This window comes from Alligator sinensis, unplaced genomic scaffold, assembly GCF_000455745.1.
Source record: "Alligator sinensis unplaced genomic scaffold, ASM45574v1 scaffold830_1, whole genome shotgun sequence".
NCBI classification, from domain to species: Eukaryota; Metazoa; Chordata; order Crocodylia; family Alligatoridae; genus Alligator; species Alligator sinensis.
In genome coordinates, this window is record NW_005842309.1 from 686,912 (window position 1) to 710,245 (window position 23,334).

At 43.7% G+C, this 23,334-nt stretch overlaps 1 protein-coding gene across 2 annotated transcripts in view; it reads left to right on the forward strand.

The window, feature by feature from the left end:
• ATP10B (ATPase phospholipid transporting 10B (putative)) overlaps positions 1-23,334 on the forward strand; it is a 240,216-nt gene that overhangs the window by 157,244 nt on the left and 59,638 nt on the right. For both annotated transcript variants that reach the window (XM_025209816.1, XM_025209817.1), the window contains one exon: positions 21,389-21,593. In XM_025209816.1, coding sequence (XP_025065601.1) covers positions 21,389-21,593 — 205 coding nt within the window. The remainder of the gene's footprint in view (positions 1-21,388; positions 21,594-23,334) is intronic.

A 23,334-nucleotide genomic window follows, 5' to 3' on the forward strand; every position in this document is an offset into this window, starting at 1 on the left:
TTCAGCAGAGGGAATTTAGATTGGAGACTCTAAATCCAGCTTTTGACTATGAAGGTGATCAAGCATTGGAACAGGCTATCTAAAGAAACTGTGGAATCTCCATTCTTGGAAGTTTTCAAAAGCAGATTAGACAAGCAGTTGACTGTAATAGTTGAGTCAGGGGTGCTCCTGCTTTGAACCAGGAGGCTAGATGCCATCATGAGGTCTCCTGCATCCCTACTTTCTTATAACTCCTATGATTTATCAAGCAAAAAAAAAATTAAACCCACAATCAAAAGATTGTTACATCAATCTATGACTTCTTTACTCTTCAGTGAGAAGACCTGTACAAGTATTTACTTCTTCTTTATTTATACTCTTTGACTTCACACTTTTAGGATGATGGGAGGTATAAACTCTTAAGCAAGCTGGCAGGCAGTGCTGTGCTTCAGTCCACTCTGAGACTTCATGCAAAGCAGATCTCTGTCTGATTTTCACCTGACACCCTCCTGCCACCTACTTAGAACACTCCTGTGTGATATAATGAAAGCTGAAATTCCATTTAGAATGAAAGTTATAGCTTTACGTGGAGATTTCAGGCAGGTTTTGCCCATTGTTCCCACACATCTATAATTGAGAACTGTCTTAAAACATTGTCATTGTGAAGACATTTTAAGATATTGAAACTTCATTGTAACATGAAAGCAACACCAGGAGCAGATGATTTTGCTGCTTATCTCAGGAAAATCAGGAAGGGGAGAGAGCCTACATCTGAAAATTGCTCTTATCTTAGAGTACCAGAAAACTGCACTTTAAAATAAAGCAACTTAATTGAGTGGGTCTATGGTAGTGACTTTTCAGAAGATAGCATTTGCTGCAATTCAAATTCTTCAATTCTTTGGCCCTCAAAAAACACTGAGAGCTATAAATGTGCACATAGCTGCCAGAATTATTGGAGAAAGAATGTACTTAAGCATACGTATGTAGCAGGTAATGAGGATATCTGTCTGATTTCCAACCAAGTTTTTCAACAGTTTGTCACTAAGTATTTTGCCTCCCCACAGGCTCACACTTAAAGTGGGAAATGGCTGTGATTCTGTTGTGAAATATGAATCTGAAAATTGGCTTAATCAACAGCATGAGACCTATTCTAATATTTACAACACTATAGACTCAGAAGTGATAACAGAACAGGCTACTGGAAAACATGTTCTTTTGCCAAAAGTCAACTCATGACCATCAGACACAGCCAGAGTTATAGTGAGTCCTTCAGCTTCTGGGACATACTGACAGCCTGACTCCTAGATGCATAGATGTTAGGGTCGGAAGGGACCTCAATAGATCATCGAGTCCGACCCCCTGCATAGGCAGGGAAGAGGGCTGGGGCTAGATGATCCCATCTAGATGCTTATCTAACCTCCTCTTGAAGACCCCCAGGGTAGGGGAGAGCACCACCTCCCTTGGGAGCCCATTCCAGACCTTGGCCACTCTAACTGTGAAGAAGTTCTTCCTAATGTCCATAGATTTCTTCCTAATGTCCATAGATATGTCCTGGGCCAGAGCCTTCAGTTTAGAACTGATCTCTGCAATGAAAAGTCCTCCTGTGATCCAAGGCTGCCAAAGAAGGGAACACCAACAAATGCTGATATCCAGGAAGGCTGGTGGAAATCATCAGATAGGAGCCAGAAGTTTATGGTAACCATGGTTGGGGTGCCAGGAAAGGCACTCTGCATTCAGATTAGTGGGTTTAGAATCCAGAAGAGGGCACTGGTTGAGAGCTAGTGCAGGAGAGCTCTTACGGGACTGGTGGGGTTACTCACAAAGCACAGTGAGGCACAGAGCAATTCAGGAGTGGACCTAGAACTCAATAGACCAGGTTAGGGCCAGGGACCCAATGGATCTAGAGAAGAGGCATGAGGCCACAGAAGAGGCTAAAGAGGATATACATTTTTGTGGATCAAAGTAGGGGCAGGGTCACAGTGTATCTGCAGAAGAGGTTAATGAAATGCCCCTGCATTGTTTTAGGATCAAGGTACAGTTGGGGGCTCACTACAGAGACGTATTTAGAGGAACAGAGCATGAAGAGGACTATGCTGAACATTCTGGTTGAGACTGAGAATAAGAGATGTCCTGCCCAGGACATGGAGTTGAGAGCTTGATGATAAGCAGAGCCAAATAAAATGCCCAAAGCTCACACCGGTCTCTGATATCAGTCTCCCCAGCTATATGATCATTTATTTCATCAAGGCATGACAGGTGAGGCATCAGGGTGATAATTTAGGATGCCAAAGTCGGTGGGACAGATTTAGCATGACCACCCTCAAAGGTGGATCCTGTCATAACCCCCACCACTCAAGCTGGACAGCCTTATTTTAGGGGAGAAATATTGTAATCATTATTCAGTTTTTACTCATTTCTTACTCAGGCAAAGCTCTTACTAACATTTCCTTTTTCTCCCATTGGTGACTGTTCTTGTATTGTTGGCCAAAGCAAGGACTATGCTACTCAACAAGCTTTATGAATCTCAATGAAGCACAGTCTGAGAGATTTTTACACTTCTGTTGCCCAAACACAAAATCTCCTGCCCCATGCCACTCTTGTCTAGTACCATGCAGCCTAAGTACATGAAATGTGCATTAAGCATGAATCATCTTAGAACTATTTTAAAAGCAAGCACATCAATTGGAAGTCTTACACTGAGGAATGACCCTCTGATATCATGTGATAATATCATAATTTCAGCTCAGTATCAGAAAGTATTGACACAAAGCCACAACATTGTTTAATTTCAAAACGCTACTGTGTGATTATCTTGAGAACCTATAATTTATGTAGCATAATATCTACACGCCTTCCTTGTGTCCTGTGTTCCTGGCTTTTAACACAAAGAAGGAGAGAAGCTCACAAATCCTGTCAGCTCAGTATTAACCCCCAGCCCCCCATTACCAGATGTGCTAATGAGATAAGATACAAGTAAAAATAGAATCTACAACTTCTACAAGAGCCTCACATCACTCTAGAAACTGAAGTTGAGTTTTGCTTATCTGTCGTCTTTCATACTGGAAGTGCATTACAAAACAAATAGATGGATAGTTAAAGATAGTTAACCACATTAGGCTGAAGTCAAACCAAAGGCAGAGAAGGCTAGAACCTTAGAGTGCCTGTACACATGCAGGGAGGCTGCTCTGACACGCTGCAATTACAGCATGTCAGAACAGACTTGATTAATCAAGTCTGCTGAACTGTTGTAATTACCACACTCCAGCAGACTCCAGCATCATGTGTATCAGTGTCCCTATACTGAAAAATGGCAGCGGAGGCACTTTAACTAAAGCTCGGTCAACAAGCTTTAGTTAAAGTGCCTCCACTACCATTTTTCAGCGCGGGGACGCTGATATACATAAAGGTCCAGGAGCTTTAATTAGAGCAGCTCTCAGAGCTGCTCTAAATAAAGCACCCCTCCCCTCCCCCCACCGTCACTCCTGGAGCATGTGTATAAATGCCCTTAGACACCAAGGGCATTTTTACATGGGCTCCGGGTGGGCAGGGGGCACTTTAAATAGAACTGCTGAGAGAGCCGCTCTAATTAAAGCACCCTCAGCACTCGTGTATCAGCATCCCCACTCTACAAAATGGTAGTGGGAACACTTGAACTAAAGCTTGTTGAACAAGCTTTAGTTAAAGTGCCTCCGCTGCCATTTTGAAGCATGGGGATTCTGATACATGAGGCATGGAGGCTGGCTGGAGTGCGCTAATTAGCATATTCTAACAGGCTTGATTAATCAAGTCTGCTCCGATGCACTGTAATTACAGTGTGTCAGAGTGACCTCACATCTACAGGCACCCTAACTGGTTCAGAGAAACATGCACTTCCACTGTTGGCATATACTTGTTGGCTACTACAAATTCATTCTGCCATTCTCTGATGTCTGCACAGGAGCAACTTAAATTCTCTGGAATTTTTGGACCAACTTGAACAACAATGTTGGCTGCAATATACTTCATTTTCTATGAGCTATATGCGCTTTTGGAGCTTCTAGCAATTTGTGAATTTGGCCTTAAATGAGGTCTAACTGAGGCCTGAACTCAAACAACCACTTGAAACCAGAGTTACTGGTGTTGTGAAGAAATAATTGAGAATTGAATTCATACTGTGGAGAGCATGCTGCCTGTGTAGTAAAGGAATAAGTAACCCGCTGAGCTGACTAAACTTAGAAGAACAAAGTCAGATTCTCATTGCTTATATTAGCTAGGTCCAAGCCACAGCACTGGAAATCCAAGAACAGCAAGTTAGCAATTCTTACTGCCAGCCAAGACACATCACTGCAGTAATGATTCCTAGCTTCTTTCATGGAAAACTTTCCATAGCATTATTAATGCCACCACCTGTGTGTGTATTGCTTTATCAACAACTTCTTCTAGATCTATCAGCTCACTATGCCAACACATTTAAAACTGCTTGTCAGAAAATGTATGCCATAGTTGAATAGACTGCAACAGCAAACTAATGACTAAAGACAAGGGGCAAATACGAGGCTATGATTCTGATTTGAAGTGGTAACATCTATAACATCATGGCACTAGTTTGATGGAGAAGGCAGAAAGTGTCTGAAACAATGGATAAACAGCACATTTAAATGTTATGAAACCAGTGGGCCACTATTGGTTGACCTCAAAATGGTGCTTGGGGATGGAAGGATGTGATTGGGTCACAGAAGTGGTTTGGTCTAAGCTTCGCAGTACCTTCATAGGTCAATATGAACACTTGGAAGTTAATGAAGAATCTGATTAGCAATTATTAAGTACCTGAGCTTGAAGTGGAATTATGTGATCGTTCCATCTGCTGCCAGACAGAATCCTAGCAGCATCATTTTACTCTAGATAATCATAATCATCATCATAATAATAAAAACCTGGAATCAAAATTGTAAGACTGTCCAATGAATTGATGCGCAACTTAAAAAATGAATCTAAAATTACTCAACAGTAATTTTGAATGAACAAGCAGTCAAAAATGTTCTTCATTATTTTTACAATTGATCTAGTTTATGATTTCAAAATGGCTTGTGATTAAAAAAAGAGGGCCATAAAATATATTCAAGTACACTGTACCCAGGTAGGGGCCCCTTTTAAATTAAGTGTAAAGGTGGAATTATATAAATTGAAAATAATACCTTTTAGCATTGAGAAAAATGTCCATGGTAAGAGGTAATAGCTCATATTGGCATGTAAAAATTTAGGAACTGTTTTTAGCATTAAAGAACATTCAGTTCCTGGACCATAAGATTACTTTAAAGATAGTTTTTTAGATTCAGTAACATTTCACTTCTTTCTAATATATTGTGACTTCTTTTTAAACTACTGTCTTACCATGAACCTTTTGCAGGGATCACTTGTTCCCAGCTGACTTCCTGCCTATGGTGGGGGGGGGCTGGACTCAATGATCCCATGAGGTCCCTTCCAGCACCTAATGTCTATGAAATCTATGAAGTATCAGGATTAACTTGGTATGATGAACATATGTAACCATTTACTAATGAGGACTTAGCTGCATGAATTACAAATGAACAGAACTTTTCACCTCTAGGTCAAAGAATATTGTGACTGAAAAGCTGTTACAGACTGACCTCTGTGAAATGAATATTTATTCATTCTACAACTGTTCCTTGTAGACTTGTCCATATCGCAAAATCCCCCTAACAGGCTATAGTAATTGGCACCTTGATGACATGAGAGAAGCCAGTGGCCAGTCATCATGGAGACCTTGCAGTAGTCTCCACCTCAGAAGTGGCTCAGCATGTTGGAGCTGTGGACAGCCTGCATTGTAATGTGTTCTGTGAATAGACCTTACTGTCTTGTCCATCGTGGTCTAATACTTTTCACAGCTGCTAAACTCAGTCCCAAAGTTGCAAGGTAGCTCTTCCTAACTTTGGGATCCTGATCCCAAGGCAAACTTGAAATGTCTTCTAAAGCTCTTCACATATGTCATCTTTTTATCTTATAAAAAATGTCCTGCCTAATATATAGCATTGAGGAATGTATCGAGGAATGCAGACATGATGACAGCTAGGTGAGAACATTTCTAGACTATGCTTCCTGATACAATTTTAAAATGTAACATATCATCCGGTCTATACACATTAAATGTAAATGCCTGCTTCGGTCTATAGGTGGCTCAGTGAATTTTTCTAGATGCTTCTTTGTATAGCATGTTGGTCAGAGAGAGAACAAGGAAAAGGCTTTCTTTGTTTAAAATACTGCAGAGGATTTTGGGATGGGAGTCTGAAAGATTCGAGAGTGATGTCAACACATGAGAAACAAGTGAGTGGCTTTTTAAAAGCAACTTGTAGCTGATTTGGGAGTTGCAAATAGTAAATTGTCAAGGATCTTCCACTTAAGGGGATTTAGCTATATGACTATTAATCTCAGTAGGAGTCACAGATAGCCACACTGAGACATGCACACAAAGATCTAATTTTGATTTGTCTCCCCTTAGACAAAGCAATTATTTTTTGCTTAATATCTCATTTCTTATTTTTATCTTCCTCTTTGTCCCAGTTGTGGTTTTGAAATTCAGTCTTGCTTGAAACCAAAGAATGTAATAGCCTTATTGACACAGTGTAAATCATTTATTCATGTCCTCATAACTTATGCAGTTTCCAAATACACTTCTTTATGGTCCTTTGTTCTCAGTTGTAAATCAGAATTGTTGAGCCCAGCCCTCAAGTCAGAGACGACATGGATGCTGCCGGGCTCTGGAGCCACTTCTTAAGTGTGAATACAGCGCTTGTAAAAGGTGCCAGATTGATATGGCTGAAAGTCTGAGGAGCAGGAGCAGCAAGGACTCAGGCCATAGTCACTTGCTGTCAGCTATTTGACTGGTGGGGGGTGTTGCAGTATCTTAGAACAAAAAATCAAGGGTTTGTAAGCATTAGAGACAAGTCAAACAGAAGGCTGGAGGAAGAATAATAGTGCAGGGACTCCAAAATTCTGATAGACCAAACCCATTTTTTCTTTAATCAACAGCCTTTTTTTCTCTAAACCTTTGTTTTCCAACATGAACTCCCACCTGCATTTCTCTTCTCTCTAGTGTCACCCACCTTTTCCCCAGCTCTAGCATCCTTTCCTCCTTTCTTACATTGTATCACATCTACCTTATTCTAAGGCTCTGACACTATAAGCAGCAGTGCAGGTCTCAAGTCCTCCACCTGTCAGAAAGCACCTGGTATTGTTTTCTTTATTGTATCAATCAGTTTGTCTTTTATTCGTTCCTTGTCAGAACTGCTTAAATTTATGAAGTTATTTTGTTTGTTTAGCAACACAGGAGCTGGGGATTGTACTGTGAGCTTTAATCAGTGAATAGAAAATGGGCACTGCTCCCAGCTACATCAGTTGCTAAAAGGAAACAGGTCCTTTCAACGGGTCTTATGTGGCAGCTAGGGTCGTGTTGCTGGTAAGTGTGGGAGGTTAGTTGTGGAGTATTCCTTTCTCCCATCGGTAATTTGTGTTGTAAAAACCTGTTGATCTCACTGCTCCAGATGTCTAAGGGGTAGCACTATAACATGGCTCTTTCAGGTAATAGTCTTTTATACAGAGAAAACGTGTTTATTTAACGGATCACATTTTCTATGGAAGACACGGATACTGTGTTGATCTGCAAACTTGGGAATCGGGACCTCCAGACTTCTACTCTTAACTCTGAAAACGACTCGGTGTCCCAGAGTGGATCATTTGGCCTCCTTGCCTCAGTTCCCCTCCCCCCCAATAAATGTATAATTAAGACTTGATTAGTGTTTTTAAACCACTTTGAAAATGAAAGGTGCTATACACTGTAAATGCTTTAATCAGATTGCAATTAAGGCACAACTCTCTTAACAAGTTTGTTTTGTAATTACACAAAGAACTTCCCGGGAGTTTCATGTTTCATTGAAAATAAATAATTCCATTCCTCCTTCCGGTTATTTTTGTTTGCCTAAGATATTTTATTTTGTCCAGTCTAGATGTCAGTCAGCTGTGTGAAGTTTTCTTATGGGGCTTAGAAAGCAAAGTAAATGGAAGGGAAGAATTTGGTTGATTCTGAAATTGAGTAGAGGATGGGAGGAAAAAGAGACAGGACTGCATTGCAGCAATCCTTTACAAACATGTGGCACACCACCCACTGTGCCCGTGTGACTTGAAAAGGCTATGACACCTCACATGCTTATTGTAGACTGCCTCTACCCTCTTATTTTGTTGTCCTATGCAAGCTGATACTAAAGATTTACCAGAAAGGTGCTTGACACTGGTAGTATTAAGGGTCATTCTGCATTTGTGTCATAATGCCTGTCTCCACTTTATAAAGCACTTAGCCCACAACTCCTTACATATGCTTCAAGCAGAAATGTAGCTGAGTTAGAACATTTTTTTCAACTAACACTAAACATCAGATTAAAATAGAAGTGATTTTTTAGGTGTGGGCTCTCTGCTCACTGTTGTTGAGCTAAATGAGCAAGGAAATATTTCCTGGCAACCAGCTTCACAGATGGGAGAGATTTCTGAAAACATTTGTATTCATGGAAGAGTAGCTCAGGACACATTCTGGCAGGTCCCTGTGTGAATGTACATATGGAGTGGGGGATGAATTTGAAAGGGACCACTCTTTGGGCAAGAGATGGCTGCTGTTGTGGGTCTCAAGCTTGCCAAGACTCAAACGCTGGTGCCAGTTTAAAATAGGTCTATAAAGTACCTTTTCCAGCCCTTTGGATCCTGAACTATGCACCAAAGAGATGAATATCCTAGGGCCACTAGGACCCATGTGATACTTATCTTCCTGCAGCCATGTGTCCTTTGGCTGGCTTCATCCCCATCCTGCCCTTTCTGTCCTTTTCCTACCTCCACCCCCTATCTGTGATGGGTTTATTGGCCCCTTTAAAAAAGGAGTTGGTAAATATCACCCAGGGGACATTAAGATTCAGCAGCAACCTGGGCAAATAGGCAATTAAGCAGAGGCCCAGCCCCCAGGAGTGGCAGTGGTAAAATAAGAACCGAGTCAATTGAGAGGGCACTCGAGTTGGGAAGAGCTCCAGGCTTGGGACTTGAAAACCAAGCTGAATAATCCAGCCAATTTAGAAGAGAAGCGGTAGAGGAAGAGGTGCAGATCTCATTTTGTTGACATCATCATCTAATAAATCCCTTCCAAACAGAACCTAACCAAAAGGATTTAAAGAAAAAAAGAAAAAAAAAGAAATAATTGCAGAACTAATATGACATTGGTCACATCATGTTGTTCACTTTGTTAGTACACTTTGTCTTGTCAATTTAGATTATTACCTCTTTGAGATGTAGGCAATTATTTCACTGCCTTAATAACTCATGAGCAGTCTACAGATGTGTAGTTTCAAACAGAGCTGGGTTTCTTTCTCAGTTGGTTCCCAGGCATAGCCATAATAAACATACCACATCATACTATTAAAATGACCTAGGAGCCTACCACACCCTAGGGTGTCCATGCTGGAAATCTACCATGTCAGGCAGCAACACATTAAAAAAATGCTGTACTGTACTTAAGCTACTCCCAAAATCAAAGGCAAAGTAAGCATGTTTCTGTGGTGTTTTGGGTAAAAATAATTAGCACTGGTGAGTCAGTGCTAAATAATCTGTGTGCAGGGCCGGAGAAAGGGGGTTACACTGCTCCTAGATTAGTAGGTTGCCTGGGTGAAACAGAGCAGTATGTTCATAGTGCATCATGATACAGTTTGCAGCACAGACGAGTCCTTTCTCTAGTGTCATATTCCAGTGCAAAGATATCACTGCCAAGGGTTGTGGTAGCTCTGTTTTGTGGGATGCTAAAAGTATTTTTAAGTAGAAGGAACAAGCTTGGCATCAAGTCATTGCGAGGTTGTTCCACACATTGCAGGATGGTAAGAAAGAAGGCACATATTCAAAGGTGGGTAGAGGGGACAAAAGCAAGTATGGAACTTAGGATTCTTAGACAGTTTGATTTTAAGTAAAAACATTTAGTGGATGCCATAAGGAGTTGAGATGCACATAGAGCTTTTACTGCAAGATGGTACATTGTGTTCCTTTTCAGATAAAAGCATCTAAGATAGTAGCTGAAAATTGTGATGGATGTTGCACACACCATGATATCTGTCGATACTGGTGTGGGTTTACTGAGTTTCAGTGTTTAATATTAATCTTGCAGGATAAGGATTCTTATTATTGACAAAAGTCACAAGTAATTATATGGTGCAATAGACTTGCAAATGGAGCAATTGTTTCAACTTCCAAGACTTGTCTCTTTTATTAATTCAGCACCTTCAGTGCTTTGGTATCTCATGAATAGCCAAAGCTTAAAATTAATGCTTAACACCAAAGTTATATATTAATGTTTAACATCAATTCATTTCTAGCCCTTGACAGTTTAAGAGATGTTGGCCATTAAGATCAATTATTTCCAATTGTCATTTATATGCCTCTTTCCTCCCACTCAAATCCTGACTTCATTTTTAGTAGCCACTATCTCAAGAAATAGTACTAGCACTGGAGTGAGTACTTTGCCTCATCTGAAATATTGGGATTGAGGGCCTTATTAGATGTTATGCTGTAAACTGAACAAATGTTAAGTGGCTTAGTGTTGTTCAGCTTAGTGGAGCAGGTGCGTGGTAAGGCAAAAACCTGCTCTGACTGTCCTTCACCTGCACAGCTGTAACTTGCCACCAGAGGCTTGGTAAACAGGAGCAGGACCCACTCACGGCTCCCACTGGGCAGAGAGTGGGCCTGCTACCATGTCTGTCTTAGTGAGACCAGAGAGATGTGAGAAAGCAGCTTTCCTGGAGCTTTTTGGTCTCACTGAAACTGCCACCATGGCTCCACATGGAGCAGGGCTGTCAGGGATTAAGTGTGGCAGCCCCACTCCTTGCACAGAGCCGCTGTATCCATTTCAGTGAAATCGGGGAGACCCAGGGCTGCAGCCTCAGAGGCCTCTTGCTCTTTGCCCTCTTTTCTCTGGAGCTCATGCAGCACCCATCTCCTGCATCGCTGGTAATGGGAACAGAACTGCTCCAGGCTGTGGCAGGAGGCACCATGGCCACCAGGTGCTCCTGGGAAAAAAGGATTGAGCCTGTAGGAGTGCAGGTGGCACCCAGCTGGCCAGCAGGGCACTGACTCAGCTCCAGAGAAAAAGGATTGGTCCCCTCAGAGCTCAGAGCATTCTGAGATACTGGAGGACTTGAACCTGGGCAGAATAGCTGTGGAAAGTGGCCACAAGGTAATGGAACAGGAACAAAATTAGGTGGATTGGAGATAATCCTACCCTAGAGTGTTATAACTCTAAACCAAATAATGGGTGCTTTAAGCTACTTAAAAAGGGTTTAAAGTGCAGCAAGTCCAAGGGTTAAGACTCCAGAAGCCACCTAAACTTACTATGTAACAAGGCCCTCAGGGTCTAAAATATTCTGAAGTATTCATTTGCAGCTCTTGGTCTTAATGAGAATATACTTGCTGTCAGTATCAGACTGGAATTGAAGTGGGCTTTTGGGAAGCAGCAGTCATGTAAGTAGATTGACTTATGAAGTTTAGTTGCCCCCTTTTCCATTTTTCTTTCCATTAAATATTAGCTGTGTGGAATTTAAGCAGTTTTAGAATTCTTTGAATCAAAATATTCATGGCCTCAGTTCTGAATTCTGCAATGATTTGTACGTGGTAGAGTTGGGAATAGAATCACAGGACCTGGTTGAAACATTGGCCAGGAAGTGGAGTTTCTGAAAGTATTCACAAATTCAGTCCAAATTTGGTGAATCATTTCAAATGCAAAAGTTTCCAAGAAAGCTTTCAAAACATTGAAACATTTATTTTGACATTATAAAAAAACTTTATTCTGCTGTGACACTTTAAGTTTTAAATTCAACCACAAGGGGAAAAGTTTAAAATAAAGGAGTTAAATAACACAAAACTGAAACAAACTATATTTTCAAACAGATATTAATGTGAAAGTATTTTGTTTTATTACTATTGTTCCAAAACCCCAAAATTTCCATCCCAGAATGATTTTTTTGTCTGATTCTTTCAGGATAGTCACCGAACCAAAAAACTCCAATATTTGGCCAGCTTTAGTCTTGATCAAGGTTACAGTCTGCAGGCTAGATCCAGCCCATGGAGCTGTGATGTGTTCTGCAGAGCTCACAGGAGACGAAGAATTTGGTGGTAGCGCCACTAAATTCCAGGGCACCAAGCCCCTTTGGTGATGCATGTCAGTGGCAGGGTGGGGGGTAAGTGACAGCTGTATTAACACCCATGGTCACCACCTCCACTTTCCTCAATTCTGCCACCATGTCCTGATCCAGCACAGGCATCAGGGTGTGTGTGACACCCATGGTCTAGACTCCAAATGTTATGCTGATGCTAGAGGTCAGATCTCTGCTCTCAAGGCCCTGAACCCTAGTTAACCAAAAAGCTGGGTGTTGTCCTGGCTGTTGCTTTGTAACTTAGTGTGAAGGCTGAGATGATGGTGTGTTACAAAAGATGTGTTAATGTTTTTTCAGTAACTTGAACTGGTTGAAATAGGATCATGCTTAGGAGTCTATAACTAAATGCTGGAGCAGCCTGAGATAAAACATTACTGAAATCCTCAGAGGAGGATTAGAGGAATTATATTATCAATGTGGCTCTGTGGTATTTTGTAGCACTGCAGAATTCTTTCTGGCCAAAGAAACAACATTGGATTGATGCCAGATAGGATGGTAAATGGTTTTAATAGGAGAGAGTAAAGCCAATGTGATGGCTTTTGAAAATCCCACCCTATAAAATGATCAAACAGATGAACTTCTTATAATGTGCTGGAGCACTGCAATTCTTTATTACTGAACAAGATGTTAGAGCTGGCAGTTTATGAAGGAGCTACTATTCTTTTGGGATTAAAAAGTCAGAGCTTTCCCAAGTCTACAAGACCATAGGCTAGCATTGTTAAGGTACACCTCTTTCTGTGGCTAACAAGCACACAGGGGAGAGATGTGGTCAACATCCTACCCAGCCCCCCAGGACTGTTCAGCCCAAAAGACCAGCTGGGTTGATTAGTAGGGCTGTATGAAGCTTTGGTAGCTGATTCAATTTGGAGGAGATTCAGCCCAGTTCGGGGACCAAATCTCCAAATCCAAATTGAATCGTGAGACCAATTAAAAGATCTGAATCAATTTGAAGCATCCGAATCGATTTGGAAAAGCTTTGGCCTCTTCAGAGATTTGGCCATAGACTAAACAGGCAGCTGACACGGCTGCCAGGTCTGTTGGGGTTGAGGGCAGGTAAGGGGAGTGGGGGAGGGAGGGATTGGGACTGGGACAAGTGCAGGCATGGCAGCACTGGGAGCAGGGCCTATCCCCTGCTGCTGCCCAGAGTGAGCCACCCCTTGCCCCACCAGCTGGGCAAGGGGCAACAGGGCATAGTCCCCACACCTCCCCCAACCAGGTCAGAGGCAGGCACAGCCAGAGGACCCATGGGAGAAGCCCCCATGGCTGCCCTGCCTGGCCCCATTCCCCGCCTAGCCCAGCCTCCCAGCACTTAAAAAAAAAAATCCCCACACTCACTGGCTCTCGCAGTGCCTTTGGGGCCTCTGAGAGCTCATGGAAGAACCCCCCCTGTGCAGTGCACGGGCAGTGGAGGGCAGTGGGGATCACCCCCCTGCCTGGCACCCACATGGCAGCTGCCCCATGGCACGGGTGCAGCATGGCTCGGCAGGATGCTGTGCACTGTCTGGGAGCTGGGAACACTGGGGCAGGAAACGAATCCAGAAAAAAAGCGTACAGATATATTTTGAATGATGCAGGTTATAGATTTGGATAATTGGAAAGTGTAGCTGAGAAAGCAGTGAGCATCTGTCAGATTAGCCCCTTGGCCACTATGAGAAAAGGTAGAATGTCTCAAACAGAGGTCCGAGACCTGTTTCAAATTCCCCAAATTTGCTAATGATGCAGACAGTCTTTAATGAAGGGCTGTGCTACTGATAGAGAGTACAGAAGGTGATAAATGACACTGGTAGGTAATTTAAAAATTGAAATCACCACTAACACCATTTACCAAGAAGCTAGTCCAATATCATGAGCATTTTCTCCATTGTAGGTTGAGACATAAGGTGATTCACCAAAGACATGATAAAAATAACTCTTCCTTTACAAGGGCTTAAAGGAACTGTGTCACTACTGTCTACTCAGGCTTTCCAATGACTATTTAAGGCCCATTGCAACATTCTTTAGTCACTCAAGTTTTCCCCAGTAACAGTGGGTGAAGGCAAACTGAGCAGCAGAGAGAATGAAAGGAAAAGAGAAAATATATCCCATTAGTAACAGATGGCTAAAAGAAAACAGGGTGCAAAGACATGACTGCTTAACTATGAGGGCAATGTGAACGTCAGAAGTGAGAGACAGATCATTTTGGGCTTATCAGCGAATAAATATTCAAATACAAGGTTAATAGGGAACAATTCTTAAATTAATACTGAGCGTACTGCTCCAGGATAAAAGAAATGGTACAGATTAGAAAAGCCAACAAAATTGTTGAGGACTGCGTGGTTGTTATGGAAGTTGTTACTGATAAAGCAAGTACTAAATGTCTGCACAGTAACAGTCATTACTGTGCAGTCCCAGCAGTGCACAGGTCATTTCTGACCCTACTGAGAAGCAGCAGCAGCGTCATGGTTCATGCCCACTGATGCTATGTCACCGTAGCGACAAGCTACATTACCATAACCCATCAGTATGGCAACATAGTGTCTTGTGTAGATGCACCCAGAGGCACTAGCAACACAGGAGATGATTCGGACTGGGAGTGAGGCCAGAGAAGTAAAAGAGAGTACAGAATAGGTAAGACTGGAGTAAAACTATAGCAAATTGTAGGGGTTCTCTCTCTATTCAAAGGGGGTAGGTGAGTAACCTACAAGTCACATGCCAAGTAAAATCCAGTGGTTACTTTTATTGCGAGAACAGAAACAAATCATCAACACATTTCAGATAATCTTATGACAAGTCTAAGAATTTCAAGTGCGTCGGGCTGGAGGAAAGGCACTCCACACTCTCTCCCTTTGTTATTACCTGATGGGTCTCAGGAACCCCACCCTGGGGCTAGGAACCACCTTTTCAATGGCCATCACCCTCTGGTGAGGGCTATCTATCACACAATGACTCAGGACATTAGTCCTCCCACTTCCCATTCTGATTGAACCCACGGCCCGTCCTTTGGCCTAGGGAAGGACTGGTTCTCGCCTGGGGGCAAGGCAACACAGTGTTCGTAGGAACCCCCACTAATAAATATTGGGTCCCAGCTACAGATCAGTGGACCCGACTTGCAAAAACCGGAGGTTATTGGAGATCGGGCACCCAGATGCAACCATTAAAGGCTACGTAGTCCAATGTTTCATGCTCCCCCATGACCCATCAAAGATACGTGTCTGAATTGTTCCTGCTTCAGCTTTGGAATTCCAGCGTTTGCCCAGATTACGATAACTGGGAACAGATCTGGCAACCAGCTGTTACCATTTGGAGGCTTAGAGAGCATACTGGTGTGTATGGATCAACACCACAAACACCAAAGGACCTCAGTTATGGGGAAACACCCATCGTGGGGTGCATGCATCCGACCCTTGTGAGTACAGTACATTGCAGTATAAAGTGGTGGTAGCCCCAGGAACTAATTGGTCTTTGTTGGCCCATGATGATAAATATGTCACTGAAATTGAAGAATTTCAACCCACCAGAGCAGAAGGTGCCTGTGACTTCGTTGAAAGCCACTATGAACATACTGTTCATGACAGACTATGAGTGGACTTTGTAGTAGTGTTTTCTAGAACTGCGGAGGCAATAGCAGATTGTGCACCTGGAGGGTGTCCCATCCCGACAGAAGTATGGGACGTTCTGTGTGGAGACAGGCATGAAGTGGAGAACTTAGTTGATGAGCAAAAACAAAGACTAAAGAACGGAGGGGTTATCTCCTTTTAGATTTTGGTGGGTCCCACCTATCCCGAAAAGATTCCCACCATCTTGGGGACTAGGGTCCTGGAAACTTTTGTAGTATTCCCTTCAGTGTTCCTGAAAAAGTTCGTAATTCTACAATGAGAGGTCAATGTTACCTGAGTGCACCCCTGGTGCAGCAGATGGGCAGGACCGATCCTCTCTGCTTGGCAAAAGGACTCAAGTCTGCATCAAATGTGCACCCTCTGGGTGCACAATCTGCTCTTAGGATATGGGAGATACTAAGAAGGAGATACAGGTTGAAATGGAGAAGGAAGTAAAGCCACGCTTCATACGCCCTTACCCCTTGACACCTGAGGCCGAGCAAGGGGTGAGTAAAATGCTGCAAGAGTTGTTACAGACAGTCCTTCCTTTTAGTTTCCATCTTTCTAATTCTGAGTAGAGTAAAAGTACGGGATCAGTGAATGATGTGGGAAGTGGTAGGGACCGTCCACAGCCTTGCAGAGTCCAGGTGCTAAAGGACACAAATTGGCAGTTGCGTTGGTGGCAAGGAGGATCTGTCCCTCCCTTCTCACAACCCTCTTCCAAGAAGGGTTTGCTCAGAGAGCCCTCCTGGGGAGATCTTTATTACTCCAGAAATAAAGTATGCTTCATTTTTAGAATGGATTTAGCTCTTCTCTTCAATCACAACACAGACCTACTATTTATATGAACCTTATCCTAGACAGTTCTAGTTGAAAACATATTTAGAGTTCTGATTAACATCTGTCCTCTACTTTTATTAGAGGTAATTGTTTCTACTGTTAGACCCCCTCCATGGTAAATGCTTATATGCACCATAGCTATTAGCTAAGCCAAGTGTAGGAGCTGAATCTGCCATCTGGTTCATCAGTTTATTCCCTTGACAAACAGCAAGACTGGAGATAGGTCTGGTAACAAGGATAGGAGACAGACCTCAAGAAAAAGCTGATACAATGAAGAGTTTCACACACACCCAAAGGGAATGTGTATGGAATAGTAAGAAGGAAAGCAGGCAACTGAGTAAGACACAGCCAGAGGCAGCAGACAGTATGCCTGACAGTGAGAGAAGCAACCCCACATCTCTCAGGGCCCCAAATCAGAATCTGTAATTACTATGCAGATCTCCTGTCAGAAAAAAATGCTTCCTTCTCCTGAACCATGGAGTGAGAATCTGTTGGATAGTTTTTATTGAATTTATTAGACTTCAAAACCAACCATATTGTTTTTCTTTCTGCTGTAATGCTATAACTTGCCTTTCTTTTTATTTAGTTTCTGTGGATTCAAAAGCCACAAGGTTTTCTTCACCATCAGAGTTCTAACAAAGGTCTTAAAAGTTGCATTTCTTTGCTTATTTTCAATAGAACAGGTCTCCACAACTGTGTGTGTCAAATTTGTGTGGATGGGCTTAGCCTTAGGTTTGTAATAAGCTTCCAAACATACCTGAGAGAGTTGAAATATAACTACAGCTGAGAATTCAGTCTGACTTGTTTCAGCATCTGTATTTTGGGTGTTGGAAAGCACCAGGGAAATAACCTCCCTGTCTAAAATAATCATAAAATCATAGAAAGTTAGGGTTGGAAAGGACCACAGGAGTTCATCTATTCCAAACCCCTGCTCAAAGCAGACAGACCATCACCAACTAGATCATCCCAGCCAAAGCTTTCTCTAGCCAGGTCTTAAAAACCTCCAAGGATGGAGCTTCTACCACCTTTCTGGGTAACCTGTTCCAGTGTTTACTACCCTCCTAGTGAGAAAATTCTTCCTAATATCCAACCAAACTTCCCTTGCTGCAACTTGAGACCATTGCTCCTTGTTCTGTCATCTGCCACCAAGAACAATATAGCTCCATCCTCTTTGGAACAACCCTTTAGGTAGTTGAAGGTTACTATTAAATCCCCTCTTTCTTCTCTTCTCTAGACTAAATAAGCCCCGTTCCCTCAGCCTCTCCTCACAAGTCATGTCCTCCAGCCCCCTCACCATTTCTGTTGCCCTCCACTGGACTGTCTCCAATTTGTCCACATCCTTTCTGTAGCGGGGGGGGGGCGGGGAATGAACACAGTACTCCAGGTGCTGGCCTCACCAGTGCTGAATAGAGGGAAATAATCACTTTCCTTGACCTACTGGCAACACTCCTACCAGTGTAGCCCAGTATGCCATTAGCTTTCTTGGTAACAAGGACACACTGCCGACTCATGTTCAGCTTATTGTCCATTGTAACACCTGGGTCCTTTTCTGCAGAGCTGCTGCCCAGCCAGTCAGTCCCCAGCCTGTACCAGTGCATGGGATTCTTCCATCCTAAGTGCAGGACTTTGCACTTGTCCCTGTTGAACCTCATGAGATTCCTTTTGTCCCAATCCTCCAATCTGTCTAGGTCACACTGAATCCCAGCCCTACCCTCCAGCATATCTACTACTTCCCCCAGCTTGGTGTCATCTGCAAACTTGCTGAGGGTGCACTGTATGTCATCTTCCAGGTTGTTAATGAAGATATTGAACAAAACCAGCCCCAGGACTGACCCCTGGGGCACTCCACTTGATACCGGCTGCCAACTAGACATCAAGCCATTGATTACTACTCTCTGAGCCCAATGCTGCAGCCAATTTTCAATCTACCTTACAGTCCATTCATCCAGCCCATACTTCCTTAGTTTGCCTGTGAGAATGTTGAGGGAGACCATATCAAAAGCCTTGCTAAAAAGCAATGTACACCACATCCACCGGTCTCCCCGCATCCACAGAGCCAGTCATCTCATCATAGAAGGTAATCAGGTGGGTCAGGCATGACTTGCTTCTGGTGAATCCATGCTGACTGTTTCTAATCACGTTTTTTCCTCCAAGTGCTTAGAAATGGATTCCTTGAGGATCTGCTCCATGGTTTTTCCAGGGATTGAGGTGAGGCTGACTGGTGTGTAGTTCCCTGGATCCTCCTTTTTTTGCTTTCTTAAATATGGGCACTATGTTTGGCCTGTTCTGGGACCTCTCCTGATCATCATGAGTTTTCAAAGATGATGGCCAGTGGCCCTGGAATCAATCAGCCATCCTCAGGTACATCCCATCCAGCCCCATGGACTTGCACATGTCCAGCTTTTCTAAAAAGTCCCTAATCTGTTCTTTTACCACTGTTGGCTGCTCATCTCCTTCCCAAGCTGTGCTGCCAGGTGCAGTGGTCTAGGAGCTGGCCTTGCCTGTGAAGACTGAGGCAAAAAAGACATTAGCATTTTCTGCATCCTCTGCCACAAAGTTGCCTCCTCCATTCAGTAAGGGACCCACACTTTCCCTGATCCTCCTCTTGCTACCAACATACTTGTAGAAATCCTTCTTGTAACCCCTCATATCCCTTGCTAGCTGCAATTCCAATTCTGCTTTGGCCTTCCTGACTTCATCCCTGCATGCCCAAGCAATGCTCTTATATTCTTTCCTAGTTATTTGTCCAAGTTTTCACTTCTTATAAGCTTGCTTCTTGTGATTTAGTTTACTGAAGAGTTCCCTGCTAAGCCAAACTGGTCTTCTGCCATACTTGCTAGTCTTCCTGCACATCCGGATGGTTTGTTCCTGCACTCTCAGTAAAGCTCCTTTAAAGTACAGCCAGCTCTCCTGGACTCCTCTCCCCCTCAGTCTGGCTTCCCAGGGGATCCTGCCCATGGTTTCCCTGAGTGAATCGAAGTCTGCTTTTCTGAAGTCCCAGGTCATTACTCTTCTTCTTTCCATCCTTTCTTTCCTCAGGATCCTGAACTCAATCTATCTCGTGGTCACTGCTGCCCAAGTTTCCATCCAATACTACATTCCCCACCAATTCATCTCTGTTTGTAAGCAGCAGGTCAAGAACAGCATGGCCCCTCGTTGGTAGGCCTGTGTGAGTAGGCAGCTATTTGATCCGGCTTGGATCTGGCTGCTTTGGATGTCAGCGATCCGATCCAGAGCTCCAGACCAGGTTCCCGCTTTGATCCGGCCAAAGCGGCTCTGAAGCTTCGGAGCTGCCTCGGAGATCCGGCCATAGGGTATAATGGAGAATCAATGGAAGATCTATAACTTTGTTATTTTTTGTATGATTTGGATGAAACTTGCAGGGATGGTAGCCTCTGCTAAGAGCATAAAGCCTGCCAAGTTTCAAGAAGATCAGTGCCGGGGTTTGGGGGGAACTGTACCCCAAATTCTTGAAAGCCAAAGAATTGGCACAGCCCAGCTGTGTGTTACATCACAGGGGGCTGAAAACTGCAGGGGCGGTAGCTCTTACTGAGGCCACAAATCCTGCCAAGTTTCAAGTCAAGGAGATAGATGCAGGGCTTCTGGGTTCTGGGGCCCTGCACCTCTAGCTGCTGACAGGCAAAACTCATGACATGGGTGCTTGTTCCTATAAGCCACAGTTTCCACAGCATCAAACCTGGACCTGGGTGGAAGCCTCGACGGTGAGCAGTCCTGCCTGGACAGAAACCTTATAGGTGCAGGCAGAGGCAGTGGCTCTGGAATTGCAACGTCGTCCAGCCATTTCCCTGGGTCTCTTAGCCTGCCTTCTCTCTCTTACTGCTCTTCTTCCAAGCACATCTTCCCTAGCAAATTCATCTAAAAGCTGGCCTGTTGCTCATTGGCCCCAAAGGTTTCCTTTTTTTTCCCTGCTTCATCAAGCCAGGCTTGCCACTCAAAAATAAAAAGGGTGGGGGGCACAAACTGGCCTTCGAACTGCCTACCCTGTTTGCAGCCCCTGTTCACTGAGTCCCTGCTCACTGGGGCCATTTGTAAACATGCTTGCACCGCAGTGCCAGGCACTTCTAAAAGTACCCAGTGCTGTGGCGCATGCAGTTACGTAAACGGCAAAATGCGTGTTAGCGCTGAGAAAATGGCATTGGCGCATTTTTGAACTAAAACACCTCAAAGGTCTTTAGTTTAAAAACTTACCGCCACCATTTTCTGTGCACTGATATGCATTTAGCCATTCATACAACTGCACGCAACACAGCATAGTGTGCGTTAGCTCACATGCAGAGCAGACTTGATTAATCGAGTCTGCTCCAACCTGCCAGATCTCCAGCATGTCGCAGGATGAAAAGGTATGTGTATAAATGCCCTGTGTGCTTTTAGTGGAATATATGACATTCTCAGTAGAGAAGTTCCAGTCAGTTCATCCCTAGGATTTCAACCTTCAAAGGAAATGTACGGATACTTTCCATATTATGGCTTTAAATCTTAATATTGTCCAGCTGTAAACTGAGTGTTGCATGGGGCAGTGCAAGTATCTAAGATGAATTACCATAGTGTTTTGCTTCAGTCAAATATTTTCATATAAATGATATGCAACTTCCTTTCCAGTGCTGAATGTAAGACTTGGGATCTCTGGCTGTACAGTAACCAACAATCTGAAGTATGGAACAGCCCCATTTTCTTTCTTGAAGAAGCAGTAGCTAATGCCTTCTATCCCTAATGTGCTCATTCACCTGCCACTCTTTTCTAACCCAACAGGAAAGAACAGGCCTATGTTGAGAAGTGCTGGAAAGACGTGCAAGTGGGAGACTTTGTACAGCTGCAGTGTAATGAGACCATCCCAGCTGATATCCTGCTACTGTACTCCTCTGATCAGAATGGAACCTGTCACTTAGAGACTGCCAACCTTGATGGGGAGACCAATTTAAAACAAAGACAGGTAGTGACAGGATTCTTCCATCAGGTAAGCATATTGGAAAATATAACCAGAGGATATTAATTGCAGCCTACCTCTATTTGCATGACAACTAGTTGCTAGTGTGACATGTTAGATAAGAATGTTCTGAGAGGCTTAATTACCTCTTCTTCAACCTAGGCCATGTACAAGCATTCATTTCTAGTGGTGGAAAACTCCCACTGCTAGAAATGATTCCAGGAGAGGGAACAGTACAGATGTTCTGTCTGCAACTGCCCTCTCTCCCCTGCTCTTCACACCTTCTCACGAGTGTAGACTGATTCTGGTCTGGGGAAAGCATGAACTATTCCAGTCTTCCTGTTCCCAGTGGGGAACGGAACAGCAGGACTGGAGCAGCAGGGCAAAGCCTTGTACCCACTTCTCACACTGGGAACACCAGAGTGAGAAGCAAGCAGGGCACTCACAGCACTGCTCTCTACTCAGGTCCCAAGAGCTGAGCAGAGGGAGCAGCAGAGGAAACCCCCTGTCTGCTTCTCACTCTATGGACTCCAGAGTAAGAAGCAGTTGGCGAGCAGGTGGCAGCTGCTGCTCTCCTTTTCCCTCCTGGTCTATGGGAGGGGCTCAAGCAGCTGCTCCTCACAGTCCCTAGAAGACACAGGAGCCTTGCTCCGCAGCTTGGCTCCTCTTGGTCCCCAGGAAGCATTAAACTGTGGAAAAGTGTACAGACATTCAGTCTCTCAGGAAAAGCTGTCCCAGAAGCAATTTCTATCTGGTCGTAGTCAAGTTATGACTGTCCCAGAACAGCCTTTTTTGTTCTGGGAGAAAAAGCTGGAATGTTTGTATGCCTGTGGTTTCTTTCAGTAGAGCAACAGTTCTCCCAGTAGAACTGAATGTCTGTATAAGGTACAGCTGCAGAGTAGGGGTGTGTGAAGCAGGCCCTATTCGATTCAGATTCGGATACGGCCCAAATCAGGGACAGAGATTCGATTCACTGATTCGGATCACTCTCCCTGATTCGATTCGGACGAATCCAAATCTGAAGATTCGATGCTTATTCAGATAATTAGTGATTCGGACATAGACACAGCTTTAAAAGTTTTTTCTACATACCTCGAGGTACCAGCATGGCTTGTGAATGCTCCCAGCTTCTGGTCCACTTCTGGGTCTGCTGCCGAGTGCTCTGGGGAGCCCCCGTGCTCCTGTGGGGCACTCCATGTGCCACAGCAGCACAGCATTCATGAGCCACCTGCTACCTAGAAGTATGTAGACAAAACATTTAAAGCTGTGTCTATGTCTGAATCGCCGAATCTTTCCAAATGTCTCCAAATCGATTCGGAGGGTTCCGATTCGATTCGGAGAAATTAAAGGGTCTCCTGATTTGATTTGGATTCAGAGTTTTGGCCATTGAATTGGGCCGAATCTCCACTGAATCGAATCAGGGACCAAAGCTTCGCACAGCCCTACTGAAGAGACAAGCCATCCATTGGCATGAATGCACTGCATAATAAGTTGGGCCTTTGGAGCACATTAACATAATGGCATAATGGGATCTGATCCCTAATCCCAACAATTGCACCTTCTGCCATACATACATGCCAGGATGCACAATCAGATCCCAATAATGCCATTATTACTTGCCAGTGCCAGGGGATCCTGGAACCATGATTGTGGGACCACACAGGGGCTAGTCCCAGAGCCCCAACATTAAGCTGGCATCAGGCTACATGGTGAGGACCCTGTCACCTGTTCAATTGAAGAAATAATGGAAACCATCCATAAAATTATTACA